The sequence below is a fragment of the Melopsittacus undulatus genome, chromosome 4 (assembly GCF_012275295.1).
Source record: "Melopsittacus undulatus isolate bMelUnd1 chromosome 4, bMelUnd1.mat.Z, whole genome shotgun sequence".
Lineage (NCBI taxonomy): Eukaryota > Metazoa > Chordata > Aves > Psittaciformes > Psittaculidae > Melopsittacus > Melopsittacus undulatus.
This window is the reverse complement of record NC_047530.1, coordinates 29,550,990-29,575,871: the sequence shown is the minus strand read 5'-3', so window position 1 is coordinate 29,575,871 and position 24,882 is coordinate 29,550,990. Positions and strand designations below refer to the sequence as shown.

The 24,882-nt window shown below is 37.3% G+C and overlaps 1 protein-coding gene across 2 annotated transcripts in view; it reads right to left on the bottom strand.

The window, feature by feature from the left end:
- TTC7B (tetratricopeptide repeat domain 7B) overlaps positions 1-24,882 on the bottom strand; it is a 139,073-nt gene that overhangs the window by 10,118 nt on the left and 104,073 nt on the right. For both annotated transcript variants that reach the window (XM_034062043.1, XM_031049398.1), the window contains exon 19: positions 22,268-22,470. In XM_034062043.1, coding sequence (XP_033917934.1) covers positions 22,268-22,470 — 203 coding nt within the window. The remainder of the gene's footprint in view (positions 1-22,267; positions 22,471-24,882) is intronic.

Here is a 24,882-nt window from a genome sequence, read left to right as displayed (position 1 = left end):
ACCAACATTTATAAGTAAAGATAATTTTCTGTAAAAGAAAGAAATCCATTTTTTTTTAATTGGAAAAGAAATTGTATGTATGTCACTTGTTTCCAAAATGCAGAATACAAACCAACTTATCTTGCTTTTTCTAATAATACAATTCTTTTGAGTTATAAAAAGCATGTTTCTTCAAATATTTTCATGATAGAAGATTCTAGCAGCTCAGTATGGATTTTTTTAAATGAGGACAACCAGCCAATAATACTACAGCTGATCACTCACTAAACCAAACCAAAGCAACTGATAGGTGGTGACCTTGGCAGGGGGGTTGGGATAGATGGTCTTCAGGGGCTCCTTCTAACCCTAACAATACTGTGATTCTGTGATGAATGAATACGAACCAGCACCTGCAAGTGAGAGAAAGCCAGCGCTTTTGTTCATTGCCCATCCCAAACCACTGTCTGCTCTATGTGTCCCTTCTTGCCCGCCCCCCACTTGCCTCCCTCACTTCCAGCACACCCTGAAAGGGAGCGTTGTGCCCTGTGCCACTGCTGAAGCAAGCTCCCAGCCCCAGTTTGTTATTTCTTTACCCTTCCCCCAATGCCAACATACCCCCTGAGGTATCCAATTGCTTCTCCTGCTGCAAAACACTTGTTGCTAGGAGAAAACCTACTGCTTGGCAACAGATTTTTAAAACAACAACTTTGGCTTTGTTACTCACTGAACTTTACATTGCCAACATGAAATAACGAACCCATGTCCTTGTTAGCGCATCTGTGTATTTATAACCCCTTGAAAATGACTGACCCCTTACAGCAGGGATATGCTCCCCTTTTAGTTTGTTACCATTCACAGCTGATAATGCAGAAAGGCTCAAAACAGAAGTTTTGTTGTTTTTTTTTTAAATTGCTGATTGTAGCCTTCCACTGAAATGGACACTCCTGGGCAGGAGCTGTCCTGTTAGGACAACATGATCTTGCAATAGTCTGCTGTAATTTTGATTTACACTTCATGTGAACATTCTAACTGCTTATAAAAACATTCCACAGCAATCACAGAATCCCAAGGGTTGGAAGGGACCTCAAAAGATCATCTAGTCCAATCACACTATATTGTGAGAACTAATTTGACTAGCAAGCATGTTGGAAACAAAACACCTTACCAAGGGAGTGAAAGAGCAAGTGTCTTCAGGGATTATAGAACTTTTTGTCTCCATCTGAAAATTACAAGGCCCTGTTTTTCATTAATGACAGTTTTTCCTAAAAAATCACAGTGAACATACTGGTGATATGTGGCTGCTGGAAACAGTAATTAGAAAAATTGATCAAATGTTCTAATGAAGAAATCAATCTGAAGTCAGGGGAATAGCTTGTGCATCAAAGAAAAACCAGAGTTGTAGATCCAGTACTAGGTTCTGTAGTTCAAATTTGTAACTAGTAGAACTGTCAGGCTTCAAACTGAGTACTTAGGAGATCTTTAGCTAGATTGTCACTAGTGAAAACTTGCACACGTAGTCCATACTTACACACATTCAATGCTACACAAACTAGAACTTGTCTGAACTTCTGAGACTATGGAAAAGGAATCAGAAGTGAATGATACTCTTCTGAAGTACCTTTTTTGCATTTATGCATGTGTATTTCTCTCAGATATTCTGACAAATGCTGTATTAAATATTCAGAGCTAGAACAGTAGTATAAAAGACAACCAGTACTTTCATTACTAAAACAAAACAGAAATTCAAAGATTAAAGCACATGATTCACATTTTTATTCCTTCTGCCCTTAGCCAAAGAGATTTTGCATACGCATACATATGCTATAACTACAGTTAATGTCACTGTTTCAGAAGTGTTGACACAACAGCAGTGCATTCTACACTGGCATTGCAGTAACCTCTAAGAAGAGGAGGTTATTTTTAATATAGGATTAATAACTGTATTTTTATAGCATCCCAGGAAATGGACCGTTTCCTCCCCCCAAAAAAGCAGATGTGAACTGCCATCTGCTCCTCAGCCTCAACAGGGTACAATGGGAAAAGCCATCTTCACAGAAGTTTGCAGAAACCTCCCTGCATGAGAGAGAATGTGCCCTCTTTCTCCCCTTCCCGGACTCTTAAATGAAAGGAAGAAGTTGTAGGTAGCCTGCTAACCTGTCAGTCTGACGGGACAGCTGCCAGCAGGCCTGTCTTTAAGGGAAGGCTATTTTGAGCATGAAGTGAAGACATACCTCCCATCTGTGCACCATCAGGCGGAGATCAGAAGAGCCAAACCCTAACCATTGGTTAAGAAAGGACTTTTAGCACTTTCAGAAAAATAAAACAAAACACGTCTTTATATACCAACTTAACTTTCACAAAACCTGAAGTTAAACATAATAAAAACTAAGGAAAAAAGTGGTGGACAATTAAAGAGAGAACCACAAACAGCAATATTTGAAAAATAGTGGCAGCAAGGTGAAGTTCCTGATGACTGGAAAAAGGGAAATATAACCCCCATTTTCAAGAAGGGGAAAATGGATGACCCAGGGAATTACAGACCAGTCAGTCTCACCTCTGTGCCTGGCAAAATCTGGGAGCAGATTCTCCTGGAAGGCATGCTAGGGCACATGAAAAACAACAAGGTGCTTGGTGACAGCCAGCATGGCTTCACAAGGGGAAATCCTGCCTGACCAATCTGGTGGCCTTCTATGATGGGACTATGGAACTGATGGACAGGGGTAGAGCAGTTGATGTCATCTACCCGGACTTTTGCAAAGCATTCGACACTGTCACACACGACATCCTTGTCTCTAAATTGGAGAGACATCAGTTTGATGGATGGACCACTCGATGGATAAAGAATTGGCTGGAAGGCCACACGCAGAGAGTTGCAGTCAACAGCTCAATGTCCAATTGGAGAACAGTAACAAGTGGTGTCCCTCAGGGATCGGTGTTGAGACCGGTCTTGTTCAACATCTTTGTTAATGACATAGACAGTGGGATTGAGTGCGCCCTCAGCGAGTTTGCCGATGACACCAAGCTGTGTGGTTTGGTTGATACACTGGAGGGAAGGAATGCCATCCAGAGGGACCTTGACACACTTGTGAGGTGGGCTGATGTCAACCTCATGAAGTTTAACCATGACAAGTGCAAGGTCCTATACCTGGGTCAGAGCAATCCCAGGCACAGCGACAGGTTGGGAAGAGATTCAGAGCAGCCCTGCAGAGAAGGACTTGGAGGTGTTGGTTAATGAGAAAATGAACATGAGCCAGCTTCAGTGTGTGCTTGCAGACCAGAAAGCCAACCGTATCCTGGGCTGCATCAAGAGGAGCGTGACCAGCAGGTCAAAGGAGGTGATCCTGCCCCTCTACTCTGCTCTTGTGAGACCTCACTTGGAGTATTGTGTGCAGTTCTGGTGTCCTCAACATAAAAAGCACCTGGAACTGTTAGAACAAGTCCAGAGGAGGGCCACAAGGATGATCAGGGGACTGGAGCACCTCCCGTATGAAGACAGGCTGAGAAAGTTGGGGCTGTTCAGCCTGGGGAAGAGAAGGCTGCGTGGAGACCTCATAGCAGCCTTCCAGTATCTGAATGGGACCTACAAGAATGCCAGATAGGGACCCTTCACCAGGGACTGTAGTGACAGGACAAGGCATAATGAGTTTAAACTTTAACAGGGGAAGTTCAGTTTAGATATAAGGAAGAAGTTCTTTACTGTAAGGGTGGTGAGGCACTGGAACCAGTTGCCCAAAAATGCTCCATCCCTGGCAGTGTTAAAGGCCAGGCTGGACAGAGCCTTGGGTGACGTGGTCTAGTTGAGTTGCTCCTGCTCATGGCAAGGGGTTGGAACTAGATGATCTTACGGTCCTTTCCAACCTTAACTATTCTATGACTCTACAATTTTGGAAAACAAAACAAAATCAGTATTAAGAATAATTTACACCCCCCTTTAATGTAACCCCCCTAACATTAATATACCTCAAAAATCAATTTTTTTAATACTGATCTGTAAGCAAACAGATAAATACAATTAAGTATCATCTACCCTTTACAATTCAACTCCATACAAGCCTATCAGGTTTTCTCACTACTATGTTTTTGGGAATCATTTTTTTTATTTAAAAATTGTAAAAAATAAGGTATTTTCAATTTAATTAATATCAGCTCAGAAGAGCCCTTTTTGGTTATTCATTTTGCTCCCTTGTTATAGAAAACCTTAGCACAGGATTACTTGTTCCACAGTGTTTTAGACTATAAGGGCTAGGAATATCTCCAAACCATCTATTCAGATTTTTCCCTAGCCAGTTTGTTTTCATTTGTTCCCGTGCTAAAGTCACCTAGACTTTTTAGATTATGCATATTCCTCTCATATCTATAAGGAGCATATATTATTATTAAAGTTTCCTGCTCCTTCCAGGAAATGCTCCAGAGACTTTTCAGTGCTAACACAGTTCAGTCGCCTCAGTGTTCACTGTGTATAAAGATGACATTGATGCAAAGCTACGGGCCAGTTTTGTCATCCAGCCACTTTACTTGGGATTACAAGAGAATCACAGGGCCAGCCTGGGAGGAATCCCCAAGTGAAACCTATGCTTTAGTTCACACTAAGGGCATATGTGCCATATTGTCCAGCCTCAGCTGGTTTTACTGTGCATGGCAGTCTCTGTATTCCAAGGACATGAAGTAACCAGTGGAGCATGAACACCACCATCTTCCATAAGAGAAGGAGAAATCTGTAGGCTTACAAGATTAATAGTGAGACTGCACTGTTGACAAGATGATAGCATTGATAACTGCAACAACATGGTATCTTCCGTGGGGCCTGGCCAGCTCATGAACAATGAAGATGCAGCTCTTGTAGAAAACTGGAGATGAAGCTCAGATCAACTAGTATCTCATCTTTTTGTCCTCCTCTGTAATTGTATACCCAGTTTTGCTTTTGCATTTTGTATTTTTTATAATCATCATATTTCTTTTTCTGAAGGCTCTGCAAGTCTTACTTTTAATCAAACTGACACCTTGCTCCTGCAACTGCTCTTCCCAAGTAGAGGCAGCATATTAACTACCCTACAATCTTTTGTTAACTTAGGTTTCACTAAATATTACTGGACTAATGAGATTTGCTATTTCATCTAGTAGTTCTTCCAGAATTGTGGCAAATTGCCCCATACTCTTCCACCAATACGTCCTTGACACCATTTCCATAACTGCATTTCCACTACTAATTTCACCTTTGTCATCCACAATAAACATTACATTCCTGTTACAGATAGAGGCAAAACATGACTTTAATGTCGTTATAGTTTAAAATGGTTACCCGTCATTGCACTGAATGACACAGCATGTTAAGTCATATGCTGTGGTTGGCTTATGGCTCATGAATTCCAAATTCCAAACAGGATAATAAATTAGTGCATAATGTTAGAATATGCAGAAAAAGCATAATTCCAAATGCCATTTCTCTCAGTCCTTTCCTTTGGAAGCCAGCTGACAAGTAGCTGAAGCAGATTTGAATCCTGCTTCCCAGAATGTCAGAATCTTGTCCATTTCAGTCACTTTCTAGTTCACTGGAGCACAGTTGGCAGCAAGAACACAAGGATGTCAGAAAAGACACTCCCACACAAAGCTAGGATTTGATCAGAATAAGCAAACTGGGAAGTTAATGCTCAATGAGTGAAGAGCTGAAATGCAGAGTGGCAGCTTCCACTTTCAAGGGTAAGAACTGCAGCAACAGCATGGGTTTGGTGTGGAAGGTGGGGATTCTGGAACGTAGGGTGGTTGCTGAGTCTGCAGCACAATACAAACATTTTCTACCAGCTATTGTGTTAAACATTCACAGATTTTACCTTCAGCAAAAATATTCAGATATAAATGTTACATTAAATCTAATGCACATGACAGAAAAACTGCACCTACTAATAAAACCTCTTAAATTTTAAGAAGCTTAGGGTTTGATTCTGCAGGAATGAGATGAGTTTGGATGCCCAGGCTAAAGCTACATCATTTACTTTCAACAAAGATCACCAGCTGCTCACACTACCTTAAAGGAAGTTAAGTTTGACACATCAAGTATTTTAATAGATCTGACAATGTTCCATACTGTTTTAGACTTTATATCAAGAACAGTTATTTCTGGCAGATGTAACCTACCAAATTCTATCTAGGCATTCAATTAACATGACAAAGCATCATCACAGACTGCAATTGTGTCATAGCATTTCATTGCCCTCTGGTAAGTCTTTGGGTCCATGACCCTTATAATGCCATCTGTTCTGATGCCATTGTGGCTATCACTTTCTCAAATGGTCATAAATTAAAAACCAGACAGAATCCCAAAGAAGTGATTGTCAGCTGTCAGGACAAACTGTAACAAGGACCATGAAAGAAAAGGGAAATTGAAACAGCTCTGCAGCTAATAGAGGTTCACTTGTCTTTAACATTTGTAACCACATCTGCCTTAATTTGTTACATCCCCCCTTTAGCAAAAAATGGTTTTATTTTTAAATGAGAGAATATACTTCTTTAACTATGTCTTTATTTTATATTACTTATTTAAAGGTAGCTAAAACAACTTACCAGCAGAGAATGGCAATAGCAGTCCTCTTTTTTAGTAGGTACGATCACCTCTAACAGAAGGCAAGTATTTTTCCAAAGTGCTAACACAATCTTTGTCCATGTAGATTTAGAGCTCTGAAACTATTTCCACACTGTGTATTGTACAGAAGAAATCTTGAATCATAGACTCAGCAAGGTTGCGAAAGACCTTCAAGATTATCGAGTCCAACTGTTCTCCAGCATTAACAAGCTCTCCACTAAGCCGTCTGATTGATTTTTTAAAAATGTCTATTTCCATAGCTCTTTACTGATAAGGTCTTCATAATGCAATTCACTACTTGGTTGAAGTATGTTATGCTAACTAAAGTAATGTAGCGGAATACTGCATGTATGTTCTGGAATAAAGTTAACTTTTAACAGCTATCTCCAAAAGCACTGACTGTAATAAGGCCTTGTTTGGTTTTCTAATGACTGTGTCTTATCCCTGCAGCAGAGAATTTACAAATTCTCTCTCTCATGTGTATTTGCTAATAAAAAAAACTGAAACAATGAAACAGTCACGGTATTCTGTCCTCCTGCCTCTATTTTTGTTATACTTGCACAAGCCCAGATGACTTTTTTCATTAGTAGTATTTTTATTTTTATACCATTCCTTCTTCTGTCCAGATGAAACTGGCTAAAGAATTGCAAAGTTATGAAGGCAAAGCTGACAATCACACACACAAACAATGATTTCCTAATTTCCTAAGGATGTTGGTCTTAGACAGCAAGCTCAAGATGTGAGACCTAAATTGTACCTGTAAGAGGCTGGGGGAGATTGAACACACTGTGATGCAACAAATTATTTCATCAGTATCACTGGTTAAAAAGACTAATCAATGAATTAAAACCCAGAAAGAAATTTAACTCAAATGTTAATTTCAGATATATCCATAAAGGAAACATTCCTAACTTCATTTATGAAGTTTAGCTCCTGGAATAAGAGGGAAGCATTTAAAAACTCTGGGACTTTTCATCACAGTATTAAAAAAAATTAAAAAAAAATCAAAGAATCAAATGCCTGCAGCCTAATGGGCCTACTACACCACGCTGTATTGCTCATGTATTCTGGGTAGTGTCTTTCCTTGCAGTGCTTAGCTTTTAACAGTGTGAACAACATTCCTGTTTTTATCTTTCTGCTAAGTAAGTGCTTTGCTAATGAATTACTTTGCTTGGTTCATCTGAGCAGTACTAAAAGACCGAAGATTTCTTCCAGGTCAAATGCTTTATGTGAACATACGTGGCTCTTGAGCATGAGCTCTCAATTTTTCTATTCTATTCTATTTCCTTTTTCCTTTTTTCAACTATTTTATGAGTCTATGATTTTTACATCTCATTATTTTGCTAATACTTCTTTTCCTTTCAGTTCCATGCCAGTTCTTAAGAAAGAAAAGCTGGTTCTAAAAGCAACATTAAATTCAGTGCAAAGGCAATTTCTTGAAAGCCAGATTTCTTGAATCACCACAACAGTATCTATTATAATGCAGGATCTCTCAGATTTGTGTGAAAAAGTGACATGTATAAACTACGTATTTCAGGTCAGAGCTTAGCAGAAAGAAGCTGCAATGCACTGTTATGTGCAGAGCTTTTCCAGTTTCCCAGACTATGATAAGTGCATCTTAGTACAAAACTACACACAACTTCAACATCTGGAAAATAACAAGTATTTACAGCCATTCTGACGAAGTTCAAGGTATTAAACTACCCTCTCTTGTATACCTCCCACTAATCACAGTGTGGGAGCACAGGGTTACAGTTTGCTAAATCTTACCGAAGTGATCTCCTTCCCCAGAAGATAATAGCCCTCTTTAGGAAAATGCTGACCTGAGAAGTCTTACTCAAAACTGCATTTATTGCATATAATGGTAATTACATGAGCACTCAAACAACATAACAGCAAAAGGAAATTAATTAAATTAGTTCTCCAAATCTGACTCATGCTATACAAGTAAATATGCAAGAGTTATATATGCACTCACCAATTCATGTTTGGGGCTATAATATCCTCCAGCTTTCCCCCATGACATAAACTAAGACTTAGATATTTTTTAGTTCAAACCCAGGTAGGAGTCTGATTTATAAGACAGGACAATGCATCAAAGCATAGACAGGGACAGAAGATCTGAGAAAAACTAACAACCCATTATACTGAAAGCAGCATTCCTTTTTCCTTCAGATCTCTATCCACAGACTTCATATTTAGTGCTGGTTTGAAGTTAGCTTTTCTAGAATTTTGAACTTTCCACTGAGTATTAATGTAAGATAAGGAACAAAGATCTATGGAGTTAGTTTACCTTAATTACCTATAAAAGTACATTACTATAAAACAGTGCTAAGCCTAAGTAAGCTCTCAAAACCAGATAAAAAAGGAATCACAGGAACAAAGTACTAATGCCATAGATATTTCTGAAAGTCTGCTCTCCAAACAGCCATCTTCATCAACCTTCTCAGCTGCAATGACTTAGGAAATACATTCATTGAGCAGATTAAAGACAACATTGACAAAATCTTCCAGAAAGGAAGATAGTGGGTGGAAAAGAGAGATGTAAGTAAATGAACTGATTTATTATTTAAAAGTATTGAAAGTTCTGCAGTGAATTTGAGACACGGGCTTCATTTTACTTGGTTGAGCTTAGAAGGCTATCAATGAACTGCCACATATTTGTTCACTTAAACTGCACACAAAGGCAATAACTGTCAGAAATATAATTTTCAATGTTAAATGATAGAGCTGTTTTAATCATCTACATTTTAATAGGAGGTCCATCAGTGACAGTACTAAATTTAAATATAAGGGAAAACCCTCCTAAATTCTGCCAGTCATTTGCAAGTCAAAACCCAAAAAAGACATCCCACAGGTTCCCTTCAGCAGGCAGTTGGAATATTGATGCTGCTGCCCTAACAAGATTAACTAATACATTTGAGATCCCTGTGGGGAAAATTATTTTCTTTAGAGTGCAAAAGCACTGAGAAGAATAAATACATGAATTAAATGCAAGTCCCATAAATGTGATGCTCAGAATGAGAAATCAGGACATTTGTATTGTATTTAAAGCTACGGAAGCTGAAGCACCTATGCCTCAGTTTCTCCATTTCTTGACTGGGAATAAATTATACATACTTCAGGGCAAAACATATTTAAAACTTAACATGTTCACCACTCAAAGCTGTTATGAAAATAAACCTTACAACCTTTTAAAATTATCTAGACTTAATTTAGAAAAAAATATTTCAGTCTTTGTCTTACTATCTGCCACACCAACTGTCTTAAGCTGCACACTACCTGCAGCTGCTCAACTTAACCAGTTACCTTTTATTCCTCTAAACTTGCTTAATGCTTAAAAATATGAGAGCTGAAACTAAAAAATTGCAGCTATATGCCCAAATATAAAATAGCGAATTTAAGATTTAAATCAGCTCTTGCTTCAACAATGTAAAAATTCATAGTGCTGAGGTTAAAAAGACTATAACTAATGGTATTTTTTTTCAAATGCCAAGAGTTGTTTGCAAAGTCAGTGTTTTATTAAAATGCACAGGCAAGATTTGTACATATGTAATTATCTGTGGAAACTAAAAAGCTCTTATCTTTTTGCTGTCTATAAATTCCATGCATATTAATACCAGAATTAAAAAGGTGCAGATCAACACTGCACTGCTGATAGAAAAAGTGATGAAAGCCCAAAATAGCTTTCCGTTTTCAAGTTCAGCATTTTAAGTCTCACTCATTATGTATTTGTCCACTCATATCAGTTTAGCTAAGTAACTTACCAAGACAGGAGCAGCACTAAAAGCATTAATAACTGTAAATCTGCATTTACTATTCTTCATGTAGAGTGAACTTATATTAAACACACAGTTGGTACATTTACTTACAGATCGTGACAGCACTGGAAAGAGTGTAGTTTTAGAAAACATTCATCCTTGTGCTTTTACACACAGACAACTGGATAAAGCAAATACACTGTACAGCACAGCCTCTGATATAGGTGTACCCAGCACCCAGGTTAAGCATGGTCAGGTTCAGTGAGCCTGCAGGGTTGAACAGACTGTTCAATCATCACCCAGTTAAGTCAACATAAATGGAAACTTAGACCATTGCTTCACAATGCCAAAGCTAACGCATCAATACCAGTTTACCAAGACACTGGCTTATAACATTAGTGTTGATGTTAACATTACATCACATCATACCAACACCATGAAAAGATCCTTTACACTCAGCAGAACATCAGACTAAAAAGGCATCCAGACTTTCTAAGTAAAGGCATTTTATTTTCTGAGACAATACAAAACCAGAGATACCAAGATAATCCAGTTCTCACAACTTGATTATCTCCATCCTAGAATAGAAAGATTAAAGAAACCTAGCAAGTTAATACAGGAAACATTTTTTACTACCAAAAAGTAGTATACTCTTTGTATTTCAGAAAGAAAATTATTATTTCAGTTTTTTTAATTACATGCAAAGCCTTAGAACAAATGCTGAAAAAAGGAATGGTTAGCAGTATAGTAAGAGAAAGGTGGAATAAAACAGTGTTTATCACTGGTGAGACATTAAGCTACCCTGTACGGTATTTCCTTAGATGGATTAATTCCACTAAAAAAGGAAAGAAAAAAAAATGTAGAACTAATATGTCTGGATTTTAGTAAGGTTTCAATAAACTGGATATAGGAAAACAAACCAAATTAGAGATGGCATAGAGCAGCACAAGAATATGAATGTGAGGTAAGAACTAGTTTGCACTAGGTTTTAGCCTCAGGCCATATTTTAGTTTAATATATTGTCTAATCACATAGGTATCAAGAGTGCTGATGAAATTTGATTGCAATGAAGTTCACCACAGAACCAGGCCATCTGAAGTCTTTTAGTAAAGAGCTTTCCAATCCACAGCTTTGACCACAATGGTTTTAATAGATCACCCTCATCTCCTATTCCCTAACTCTAGTTACAGAAGACAGAAGTCCATTTTATTCAGAGAAAACGTATGTCTTTTTTAGAGATGCAGTATACAAGGTGGCCAAACAGCATTCTCTTCTTCCCTACTGAGAAATCAAGAGATGGCAGCTTTCTGAAGAATAGTGGCTGTACACAACTTTCTTCACACATTTGTTGGTATTCATTGAAAAAATATCCTCTAATGTGAAGAATAACAGAAAATAACAAACAATCCTTGGAAAGAAACACAGCTTTCAAAGTCACAAAAAACACACTTCAGATTTTCTATGAATTAAAGCCCACTGAAATACTGTTTTCTCTGTTAGTTTGATCATCTAGATTTAGAAAATGCCCTGACATAAAAAATAGCCTGGCACTAGCCTTAAAGGCCATTTCTTTAACTCCATTTAAAACCAGTTAGCTACCAAAACCTACAGGCTATGCTTAAAAAGAAAATTAATCTTGGAGAAATTATATTATACTATTTGCACATAGTAAGTTGATTGAATCCTTCCAAAGTGCAAGGTTCAATTAATCTTTAAACTGAAGACTCATGAGGAGAGCAAGGGCTGCTAAGTACAATACTGGCTAGCAGGAAAGTAAAGCTTCAGTAAATGGAAGAGGTCTTCAAATGAAGTTTAAAATAAGATGAAGTGGAGAGATAAGAGGACATAAAAAGACTGTTCCAGACTGCAGATCTGTAGGAAAATCTCTGGTAGACAACTTACCTGGGGAACGCAGCTGTTTGACATAACCCTGACAAAGCAAGCATTAAAATCATCTCCTAAGGGACAGTCACTTCCAGATCTCTAGTTTTGCATTAACATAGGCCACTTTCTGCATGATGAGGATAAGATAAAGCACAATTTTAAGAACAAGTTGTTTATAGTTCCTAGTCAGAAAAAAGGAATCATAATTGATTAGATCACTTCTGGTCCTCTCTAGAGCAGTCTGTTGTCTCAGGATGGCTTATGCCAAAGCAAGTCAAGCTCCCCTGTGACAGATGTAAAGCAAATGCAAAAGGTAATTTCACCGGCGTGCACCTAAGAACTGCAAGAGATTTACAGCAAAATACATTTACTGATAACTCCTGTGCAATTTTATAATAATATGTTATTATAAGAGACTGATAAAGAGCTAGGTCTCAGATATATAGCTATAGCGCAGCAAGTTTCTGGCACACATTTACTAACAACTACTACTAAACCACATGGAATGGTTCATCTCATTCAGAGTCCTGTTGATGGTAGCATTTAGTTATATTTCACCAGTATGCAAAGTTATGCAGCACAAGGGAAAAAAAAACAAGACAACACAAGCAGAAGACTTCATGCCTCAGACGTTTCCCTGGAGTTAATGAGTTGCCACATACAGAATTCTGTTGGACATAACCCTGGCAAATCTTTTTCAGGAAAAGGAAAATAAAATTCCTTTCATTCATTTCAAGTTGAGGATGGCTGCTCTCTCCAGCCTTTCACACATTCTTTATATTTCCCCCAAACTAAATGTTTAAAAATATTTCTTTATTAGTTATATGAAATTCAATTATAAATCATTAGATTCCAGATGTTGCCTACAAGCAAAAGCCCTTAGAGACCACAGGAAAGACAGCCATGCATACCAGGTGCCACATAGCTTTGATTGCTGTTTAAATTCCCAGCTCTAGCTATAAAGTAATACTGTAATAAATTAAATGAGCACAAAAATGCACAGGAAAGCAAAATAATTATAATTAGCCCAGTGCATACTTCAGCAGAATGACCTAATTTAGAAAGTGTTTTGCAAAGCAATTCTCATATTGAAAGCAATTACATAGAGCAAAACAAAAATTGTAGTTTTGAGATCCATGCAAAAAAAGTACCAGAAAGTATTCACAAAGGGCTATAAAAGAGTACAGAGAAAATAGGGAATAGCACATATTTTCAACTTCTTCCAGGCTTCTCTCATTTTCCTTGTATCTCATTTTTGTTTTATTTTTAAACAAGGAGAACTTCAATATCAAGAGCAACTATTAGCACTTCACTGACACAAGGCCTCCTGGCCATATCCTGAAGTACTGGGACTAAGGCTACTGACATTTTCATTCTGTTACATTACTCCTGTTTGTTAGTATATTTCCACTAGTAAAAATCTGTATGTTTTTTTCCCTCCATCCTCTTCTAGATGGCCAGTTACTCAGCAAAAGGCATGGAAGAAAAGGTAATAATTAGTTTGGATATAAAAAAAAAATCAAGTGATGATGACTAACATAGTCAAGTCTTTACAAAGTAAAAGGATACGAAAAGACTATGGGAAGACCTTTAATGGCCATTACCCTCTCTAACACCTACAAAAAAGCCTGAAAAAATAAAATTATGCTGTGATCAGACACGTTTACTAGTTTGCTGGTCTAGTCATCATCTCTACTTAGTACTATAGTTTCCATGAGAATCATAAATATTAGACACATTTGTCTATAGAAGTCTCAATGCAGATCACTAAGGAATACTTGAACCTCCCATGAGAAAACCATCAAGAGAGACAGAAGCCTAAAGATTTAGTTTTTGAAAACTCCAGCTGAGACTTTTCAAGTTGCATTGTTTTGCCACCAGCACATCTGTATAGACATTCCCCAAGCATAAACAGGCTGCGTGAGGAGCACAACTGGAAATATTTTGGAATCAACTGGCTATGCTCCCAGTTGCATTATTTCTGCATGCTTAATAGAAAAATAATGATTAGAAAGCTCAAGTATTAAAATTTTTAACAGCCAAATCAAGCATATAAAAATATTAGACTGGCAACAATAAAAAAAGGCACTGTTATTGACCAGCTATCAATGCATGGGCAATCTTATTGAACTGCGGGATACTGCAATGCCTGCAAGAAAATGATCAGTTGATAACATCTAGGTTGCATGGCACATGGTTTGGCTATCCCTCACTTTTACCGTGGAAAGATGGGAAGATTTACCCAAAATATTAAGGCAGGTTTGCAGCAGATAATAGGTATACATACATATATATTTATTATACATGCATGTATGTAAGACAAGTGAATACAGTTGATAAAGTTATTAAACTTTCAAACCTGCCTTCCATGATTGCTATGGGTAATGTACCATGGAAATGAGGGAAGAAAGAACAAAATCTGTGCTTTATAGATTTTTTACCACTGGTAAAAATAAGGAAAGTCTTGTATAATAGGAAGACTATAACAAGATTTTGTCTACAAACAAGTGTTCTCATCATGCTGTCTAACAGAAATCACTACCTCTATCCATAAACTTCTCTTGCTTGCATTCCAAGAATTGCAGGATTACTGAGGTAGGAAGGGACCTCTGGAGCCTGCTCAAAGTCTGAAGCCTACATCCAAACTTGAAGCAGTCATATACAGTGGATTGCCAAGGGCTGTGTCCTGTCAGTTTGATTATCTCTAAGGATGCAAGATTCCATAAACTCTCTGGGCAAGTGGATGGAGCTTACACATATATCTGAAATACTGTTATCACACAAACAGTATGTGACTGTACCCTGTTCCCCAGCTCTTTGCCTGTCAATTACTTGAAACAGAGTTGTAAGGCAGGGAATCCCTCCGCAGGTGCTTTGTTACCACATCAAGCAAAACCAGATTCCTGATCCAGACTGGGCTGTTATGATCTTTGGATTTTATTCCACGACCTTGAAATCATACTTGGTCATTACCTACAAAATTATGGTATTTAATCTGTACTTGCTGTACATGAAACAAACTGATAATAACTCAGTTTTAATAACAGAACACAGTTCAAAGAGTCTATACTATAAACCGTTAATCAAAGCTTGAGATGAACAGTACTTGTACTTTGAAAAGTGGAGACAAAGATTCTTAAAATCTCTCAAGCAAAGAGAAGCAACTTTGGAGTAATACTGCACACTGTAGACTGACCTGTTGCAACAGCAAATTGTGATGAATTATCTGATGGGTGAAACTTTACCAGGTCCACACAATACAATAAAAACATTGGAATGACTCGTGATCTACCAAATAAAAGAGGAGCAACTCTAGCCAAAGCATCCCGCCCTTCTGCCAGCATCTATCACTAATTAATTTTCCAAGTTTTTTAAATGGGAACAAACAGAAGTGATAAAATGGTTTCTGGGAAGCTGAGCCTGAACTGACAAACTGTGGAAAAATCTATCATGCAGATAACACAAAACCAGATGAAAACAGAAAGTTAAAGCTGAACATACCAGGCAAAATGCCCTTTGTAAAATAAAAAAACAACAAAAAAACCCCAACAAGCCAACCAACAAGGCCCTCCCCTACTTTTCAATTCAGGGAGAAACTTTTTCAAACAGAAGCCTCAGGAAAGTAAATAAAAAAAAATAGATCTAAATCTGATCTAGATCTTAAGAATCATGCTGCACAAAATCGGAGTACCGTTGCATCTGCAGATCTTCACAGGCTGTCTAAACCAAACACCTAATCTAAACCTACTTGCAGTATTCCTCTTGTAACAGCTGTGAACTGAGGACAGCACAGACAAGTTGAAACCTGTTGAAGAGTCGTTATAGAGCTCATGCTCAGTAAAGAGCATCCAATAGCGGAGATATTTTCTTGTTGAAAGACCTGCTACAGCTGCTTTAAGGCATTTGCAGTAAATACAGGGTAACGTGAAAAGAAAGTCTTTTATGAAGCAGGTCTTACATTTCATCAGCCCCAAAATACCACTTTCAGAACAAGAGTTTGCAGGGTATCAGCACAGAGAGTCCTGCCTGAGTAAATGGAATCTCACTGTTCCAAGTTATAAACAAAATTAAGGCCAGCAAATACCTATAGTCACTTTCTGTTTCCAAAAGAGTGACCGAATTCTAGTTTATACTCAAAGTTGTAGCAATTATTGTTGCCTGTCAAATAGTGAAAAAAATCTTTCTGTGGATCTGCTTTACAAAAGTACTGTAAAACTCAGATAAAGCATCCAGGAATTAGGAATTTTACTGACCTTCATCCAATGGCAAATTTTAAGATATGAATCAGTATGAAATGGTTAACTGCTGTAGCTGAGCTTAAAAACACTAAAAATAAACAGGGAAGCCCTCAAACGTTTTTGATCATTCACCTTGATTAACACTTGCTTATGTTCAAAAGCTAGTGACTACACAAGTTTGTGTTACATACTTTTTGCACTAAGTACTGATGGTCTTCTAAGGCTAAAATGGAAATAATTTTTTTGAGGCAGAAAAGAATATAGCCTCTGAGTGCCACATGGTAGGTGAAGAATTTAAAGTATGTATCTGGATGGTCCTCAAGTCACTTGAACTCAGTGGGCACGTTCCAGGCTAAAATGCAAGTAGAACTACCATTGCTTTCTTGAGTACAGAATGCAACTTGAAATATTTTGATGTGACAGTGGCCAAATAACAGTAAAATGTTTTCTGTAAGGAGCACTAAGTTTGTGGCTGAACATAGTATCTTGCTTTCCCTACTTTCTATGAAATAACCTTGATGTTTCTGAAGGGTAAACCTGCAATATTTTACTTATGAATCTAACAAAACCAATTACCTTTATTTCTCCATTCTTCAACCACTGTGTGCATAAGGATGCACTTAGAGAGTGAGTCAAATGAGTGCTGAGAATTTGCATTAGCATTTAGCCCTATGGTAACCAGCTACAACACAAACCACCCATGAAAACAAGCATAACGTGCTTAGGACAAGCCTATGTGGCCTAAACCAACAATTTTTACAGTACAGCAGCTTGATAATGAAAATCAAATCAGTTAGTGAATGTTCCCTCAATGAAGTCCTTGTAATGAAAAGAGGGAAGAATACTAAATAAGGATAAATACTAGAGAATACTGCCTCACTGAAGTAAAAAAGTTAATTTGGGTGACTGTGTTTAGTCCTTCTCTTCTTTAACTCCCCTGACCCCTTTAAACAGGGTCTGAATTCAGGTTTCTAAAGTCTTTTCTGCTTTTCCTTTCATTCAGTCAGCTCAACATCCTTGACAGGCTCATAAGCATACACTACCTACATGTACTGCCAGGCTTCTCTCCAGCAATATGTCCTTGGGCTGAAATAAAACGTATGAAGTAAATTTATTTAGAAATAAATAACAATGTATTTATAACTGAGGTCACATGCAGTTAATGTAAGCCTTAACAGATCTGACTTAGTTCTGGATAGCTATGGCAAACATGTCTAACAGTGTGGAAAATGTAATTCTTTAAGATAATGCTGTTTGAAAACTGATTTCTACATGAGTAATTTTGGGTAATTCCCCCTTTCTCTTTTAGCTTTCTAGTCTTAGTAGCTAAGCTACTAATAGGATTAACTGGCAAGTGCCATGATTAATTACTTAATATAAAAAAAATACTAGGGTTTTCCAGGATTATAATGATATACAGATATTAGAAAAAACTACTTTATGGCAAAGCTACACATAGCTAAGAAATGTTGAGCCTAAGAAAGAATACACAGATTGTTTCCTGGACAATGGGTTGAAATATTCATTGCCATTGCAGGCATTACTGAATGATGTCCTGTTTCAGGACTTTTCAGACGTCAGGAGTTAAGGGTTACTTTCCACAACAGCACTCTGACTGTAGGAGATAAAAGACTGCTTATTCTTTTTTCAGAGGGGAGGGAAACAATGACAAAAGTAGGAAGGCAGCAGTGATGCAGAAATCTGGAGGTGATGATAAAGGGTATGGAGAAAGGAGAAAGTTGGTCACATAAATCCATTCTGGCCAAAATCAGGCAGGTGACAACCAAGTATAATATGACATTCAAATGAAGTGCGAATCATCATTTATCAACCTAGTGATGAAAGAATATTTTTGATTTTGTTGGGTGCAATAACAAGTGATTTGAAATACAGAAAACAAACTGAAGTTTTCAAACCTTCAGAACACAAAGTTGTATTGTTTTCCCTGAGTACACTATATAACTCTTAAGACCAAGAAGGGACACTGCATTTGGCCAAAAGCATTGCTGCTGCACTCTGAGAGGTACACTTAATTGATAGTGACATATTCCTGCTTCGCTCTCAACATCTTGCAAGCAGACAGAGCTAGCAAAGTAGAAAGCTGGCATAACCCCCTAGCTAGGAGAAAACTTCAGATAGCGACAAATGGTAAAAAATAGTACCTGAGAGCAAGGCACATCTTAAAATAAGAACTGCTTAATAGAATACAGTGAATGAATGTAAGGATATAAACATTAACTGTATGAATATTTTAGCTTCACTAACAGCTACAGAAAATTCTAACAGCATTTCTCTTTGAAAGAACTAGTTTTGTTGTTCAGCATTTTAATTCATAAACCTCCCCAACATTTTAGAAGGGGCTGAAATAGCAGTAAGTATGAACATAAACACAGCGCCCCCTGCAGCCAGGTCTCTTGTAATATCTCATTTGGGGTAACCTAACAGTATAACCCCATCAGTTCCATTTCCCAACAAGTTTAAATAAGCAGAGTACAACTAAACAAATTGTCATTTATTCGTGGACCAAGTCCCCACCATTTGATGTCACAATGTCTGAGGCACTTCATTACTAAGACAAATACAGTAAAAATTAACTTCTCCCTCTAAACTCTCCCATTTATCATTTTCATTTTGTTGAACAGATCTCTTATCACTCTTTACTCCAAAACTTTCAGACCATCGCCAAGTCTTCTGGTTTTTCATTTTAGCAAATCTTTAAACAGGAGTGAATCAGTAAAGACCTCAGAGACAGCAGCATAATTAAGAATAACTTGTTTCTTCAGAAAATTGTGCTTTTAGACAAATAGCCTTTTATCAGATCGGACCACCCAATAAAAGGTAAATGCATTGAGATAATACATTAGATTTCTGCAAAGAGCATGTCTCATGTTCACATTAACAGAATATGAAGTATGCACTTGAGACAAACACAAGAGCATTTATACAGAAACTCCAAAGTACAAGACATGCTGCAGCTCACAGGAGAAGCACAACAGTTCTTAAGCCCCAAGACTAAACTGTGAAGCAGTCTTCCTGTGAAGATGACTTTCTAGTCTTCATACATTTCTTCAGTAATTTAGATTAATAAGTCTGTTTCTGTGTAGAAACAGTGGAACATATTCAGGAAAAAGTAGCTGAAGAGTTAAAGCCAAAAATTTATACTGAAAAATAGTAAAGCTTCAAAGTTTAATTTTTCATCATCATTAAAAGGATGGATTACAAAAAGAGGACTCTTGCCTATTCCTTGCCTATTTGTATTCTTGTTCATACAAACATAAGTATTTTATTTAGTTTTTGTTTTTCTTTGGACAATTTCAAATAATCTCAAATCAAAGATACAGATTTCCAAAACCACTAGCATTAGGAAATTTCACTTATTGTCAGATGTTGCTCATGCTAAAATTTTAATTAAAAATACAACCTCCTTCAAAACTGATATCAGGTTCAACTACTTCAAGTAATTTTTCTTAGAGAGCAGGGCTGGATAGCTACGCTATATGTTAGAACTTGTGCCATCCTTAAATCCTATTTCCTTTTTGTTGCATTTTATACATAAAGTTATTATGATCTATACTCAATAGTTGCCCACCCCCAAAGAAATTCACCAAAGCTTATTGAATAAATCTAAGCTCTTCTAAGTTAACTCTCATGCTGACACAGTAGCATTTTATATTGCTTTCTAAGCATTGCTAGGAAGCCATATAATTTTTTTAAAATATCAAATAAATCACAGAAAATTAGGTATTTTTTTCACAGAACATTGGTTGATAAAGAGCTTAGAATTGTGAATACAAATATTTCAAGTTAATGTTTCACCTATTGTTATAGAGGCTGGTACCTCCACAATGCTGTTGCTCTAGCTCCCCTGCTACTGAGATCATATCTCTTTATAAATAGATAGGTAAATACACACAAACCAACTGTTGAGATGTACAGATACTCATCTATAAACACAGGTAAGAGCAAACACTGAAAACTTCTTCCTCAAAATAGTTTTGCAGTAGTCAAAAGATTAAGAAGGATCCAGAATCTTGTACATTTTCCCCATGTAGAATTACTCAGACAAGTATTTTTACAGCACACATCTTTACTATTTGTATTTCAGCAGCATAAATCTCTCACCATCTTAGAACATCATCATACAGAAAAGGCCTGGAGTAATAGAGAAATCTTTAAAAAAACATTTAAGTTACAAGAATCTCTAAAATGGACTGACCAATCCAAAGAAATGAGACATCCAAGTGAGACCTCACTTGGAGTATTGTGTGCAGTTCTGGTGTCCTCAACATACAAAGCACATGGAACTGTTGGAACAAGTCCAGAGGAGGGCCACAAGGATGATCAGGGAACTGAAGCACCTCCAGTATGAAGATAGGCTCAGAAAGTTGGGGCTGTTCAGCCTGGAGAAGAGAAGGCTGCATGGAGACCTCATAGCAGCCTTCCTGTATCTGAAGGGGGCCTACAAGAATACCGGGGAGGGACTCTTCATTAGGGACTGTAGTGATAGGACAAGGGGTAACGGGTTAAAATTCAAACAGGGGAAATTTAGATTGGATATAAGGAGGAAGTTCTTTACCGTTCAGGTGGTGAGGCACTGGAATGAGTTGCCCAGGGAAGTTGCAAATGCTCCATCCCTGGCAGTGTTAAAGGCCAGGTTGGACAGAGCCTTGGGTGATATGGTTTAGTGTGAGGTGTCCCTGCCCATGGCAGAGAGGTTGGAGCTAGATGATCTTAAGGTCCTTACAATCCTAACTATTCTATGATTCTATAATAGTTATCCTCCAGCCTGCACTCAAACATAAAAGCTCATTAAATGGGAACCAGATTATAAGCACAGTAATTTTCATCTCACGTGCTTAAGAGGCAGCTAATTTCTCAGTCCTTCTGAAGAGCATTGTGTGCTTACAAACTATTTATTCCAAGGTGGATTCAGAAGAGGGGTAAAAAGATACCTGGAAAAACATAAGCTTTCATTTTTCTGAGCTGTACTGCTTTAGGTCAGCTGCCTCTGTCTTTAGAAAAATGAACCTTTTGGCATTTGTCAGTAGGCTCAAATATCGTGAAATGCTGAAAAGGTGAAAGAAAAAACTTTCCCCGTGCTGCCTTCCTATCTGATCTTTTGTCTCGTATGTTCCCCTCAGGAATGCACAAGAAATTTTTCTGAATAATTTATAAGCACCTAGGCAGAAACCAGGTTCCACTTCTGAACAAAAAGACTGCTAAGAAGCTGACTGCAGCTGTTCTACTCTGCTCTATCTGGAAGAAAACTAGATTAAAGAAAAAGTAATTTTCCTAACAGAGTAAGCACCAAATACATAAATGTATATATACAAACTTTTGCATTTATGCTGGGGAAGGCATCTTCATACTTAAAGCTACACACTCCTTTGAGGGCAAGACTGATTCTCTATACCTTTTGAAAGCCCAAGAAATCACATAGCATGAAGTAATCAATCAAGATGTAGAATTCAACTCTTAATTTGTAATTAGAAGCAGAGCAACTGGTCTGTCTTCTAAACTACAGTATCCAACTCTTCTACCATGAGCCAACTTCATTTCCCAACAGCACTGAATATTAGGCAGATGCAAGTAACTTTTCTGCAGTCTCTGTTAGGACTGAAATAGTCTTGCTGCCTGTAGATCCTTTTTATGTCCCAACACACAGAGAAAAGAGAATAAAAAGTCAGAAAAAAATGTTTCCAAAGCTGTTCTGCTAATATGCACCCAGAACTCCTAAGCCATGGGTTATCCATACCATGTTCAGATTTTCACAACACAGTTATCATCAGCTGAAACAAAGTACTTAGGAATGTGGACTCAAGACTTACCAGCCTCTGCATGCTTTTCACATGGGTAGGACTAATAGATAAGGCCTCTTCATACCAGCGTTTGGCTTCATCAATATTTCCACGAAGCTCAGCCACCTGACCTCTCATGTAGAGAACATAGTGTGACATTGGAAAAAGATTAGCTGCTTCCTGGGTACACGCTGTAGCCTCAGCAGGCTTCCCAATTCCTATGTAGACTTCAGCTGTGGAAGGAATGTGAGGACCAATGAATGATTCTTGCCTCATAATACAATTACTAGATCTTGTCACTGTGCTGTATTTGTAAATAGTTTCATTCTAAATAAAGGGTATTAAAAAAATAAATTGCAGCATAAGAGAAATCATTACACAAATTATTTTAAATTAATTATTCTTTTAGGAAAGTTGTTTTACTAAATATGATAAAAATTTGAACCTCTGAATGGCTGTTTTAAACACCACAAAACCTTCAGAGTTAGTTATATTTAACTGAAATCTAGGACTTTTTTATTTGAGTTTTATTTTTAAGATGTGAGCATGCCAGCATTCCAGTACTATTTAAGAAAAGAAAACACGACACAAAATAGCACACAGAGATCCTTACATTAGGTAAGGAAACCAAACTAGTTATGGGGTTTACTGAATTTCACATGTCAGCTATTAAGGAAGCAGTAGCAATTGTTCCAGCTACCAACCACTAACTGGAGAGTCTGTTTCCTATGTTTCCTATCTCAGAGTACTATTATAATAATATTATTATAATGAAATATAATGTTATTTCATGTGAAAAAATTCCTAGTTAAGTTAGCAGCAGGTGTGAATTGCTTAATTGGTTTTCTGATTTGATAAAATTTGTTCATATTTCCAAGCATTTTATCTATAATATCCTCCAGAAGCTAAAAACATTTAATTCTGTAGCTTGCTTTTTTTTTTTTAAAAAAATAAAGAAGCTGTATTTAATTTGACATAAATCACTCCTGAGGAAAGTGGATAAGTAGCCTGACACACACTTGTCCAAATTAGGTTGACTAGAATGGAAAAAAGGTTCATTCAGTAAGTGATTAACAATTTACAATAGAAGTATTTGCCTTCAATAGCTCTTAGGACACTCTTCAACACTGCTGTTTCACTACCCTGTTGGATTATCTTAATCTCTTGCTGAAAGAGTAGGAGAAGAGAGGAATAAAGAAATACTATGTACAAGAAAAAAATGATAAAGGTTCTGGCTTGGGTTATCCAGTTCTTTTATATTGGTATAGACCCTAGAAAAACTGAACCTCAAAGTAATTGTATAACCGTACAAGTCGTCTAGATTAAGGTTTAAATCTAAATGCTCTATCAAAACAGCAAAGTGATCTAATTTTCTTTTTTTTTTAACCAATTTTTGTAGGGCTGCTGGAGTAAATCATATTCTTCCTCTAAGACCTTATCTTATTGATGGGAGAACATATATATTTTCTTAGCAAAAGAGTTTTATTTTGCTCCTAAGTTGACTCAGTGATTTCACAGAATATGTTCTATGTAACATAAATAGTATCTCCATACGGATGTAGGGATTAATGCAGTATATTTTTAGCAACTAATGAAATGTTTTTAATGGAAAAATATCTCATCCACATGAAGAACTGAAACATGAAATTGCAGATCCCACACCACTTGAATTTCTCCCCTGACCCTAGAAGAACAATCTCACCTAGTCAGAGATGATACTGTATGACTGAAGAATAGCAAATTAATATTTTCTAGGATTTTACTTTTACTAGCTGCTGGTAAAATCCAAAGAGCAAGTTGTAACCATTATTTGAGAGCTGGACATAACAGCATAAAATCTGAATTGCAGCATGAATTGCCAGCAGAAGCATCAAGAACAGCATCATTCCAAAGTAGAGAGGAAGTAGACTTCAGGTTGCAGTATCTTCTCTGAAGGCAGACAGCAGCTCCCTTTCATTTTTTGTTTTTTATTGTAATTGCTCCCCATACACAGAGTCAGAGCACTCTTCGTACTTTGTTGTATCTGTATCCTGGTTCATTCTCCAACCCAACTCTCTCCTAATTCTCACCCATGCTTTCTCCCACTGGGAATCACAAATATGGCTTACAAACTATGCTGTCTAAGAGAGTTATTTTTGAGAGTGGAAGGTGGTCTGTGCAGCAGATTGCAGCAGCAGACCACCAACGTGTATGAAAACCTTACTAAAATGTGAACTAAAAAGCAATCTCCAAAGTGTGTCCAAGACCTCTTGTGGGCAACACAGCAGCAATCACTTGAACAGACTGGATAAGCAGCAACAGGACATGAGCAACAAAAATTAAGAAACAGAAAATAAGCAGTGGAATAAGCTTTTGAGGAAGGCTGAGAAATTACCAGCATTACAGATGCTAACAGTTACCATAGATGGCCATCTCTGATGGTCTATAAACATTTAAAATCAATGATGCCATGATGCAGGGTGTGACAACACTATGCCCTGGTGGACCTTGCCTTGTTCTAATTTGTGTTGCTTTTGAGGAGCCCTTCCACCCTCGGATGATATCACTATTAATCACTACCATTGCTCTTTCTTTCCAATCTTCTGGGCTTTAACCTACCATACTAATTAGTAACTGGCAGACATTGCCCTGTATGACTTTCACAC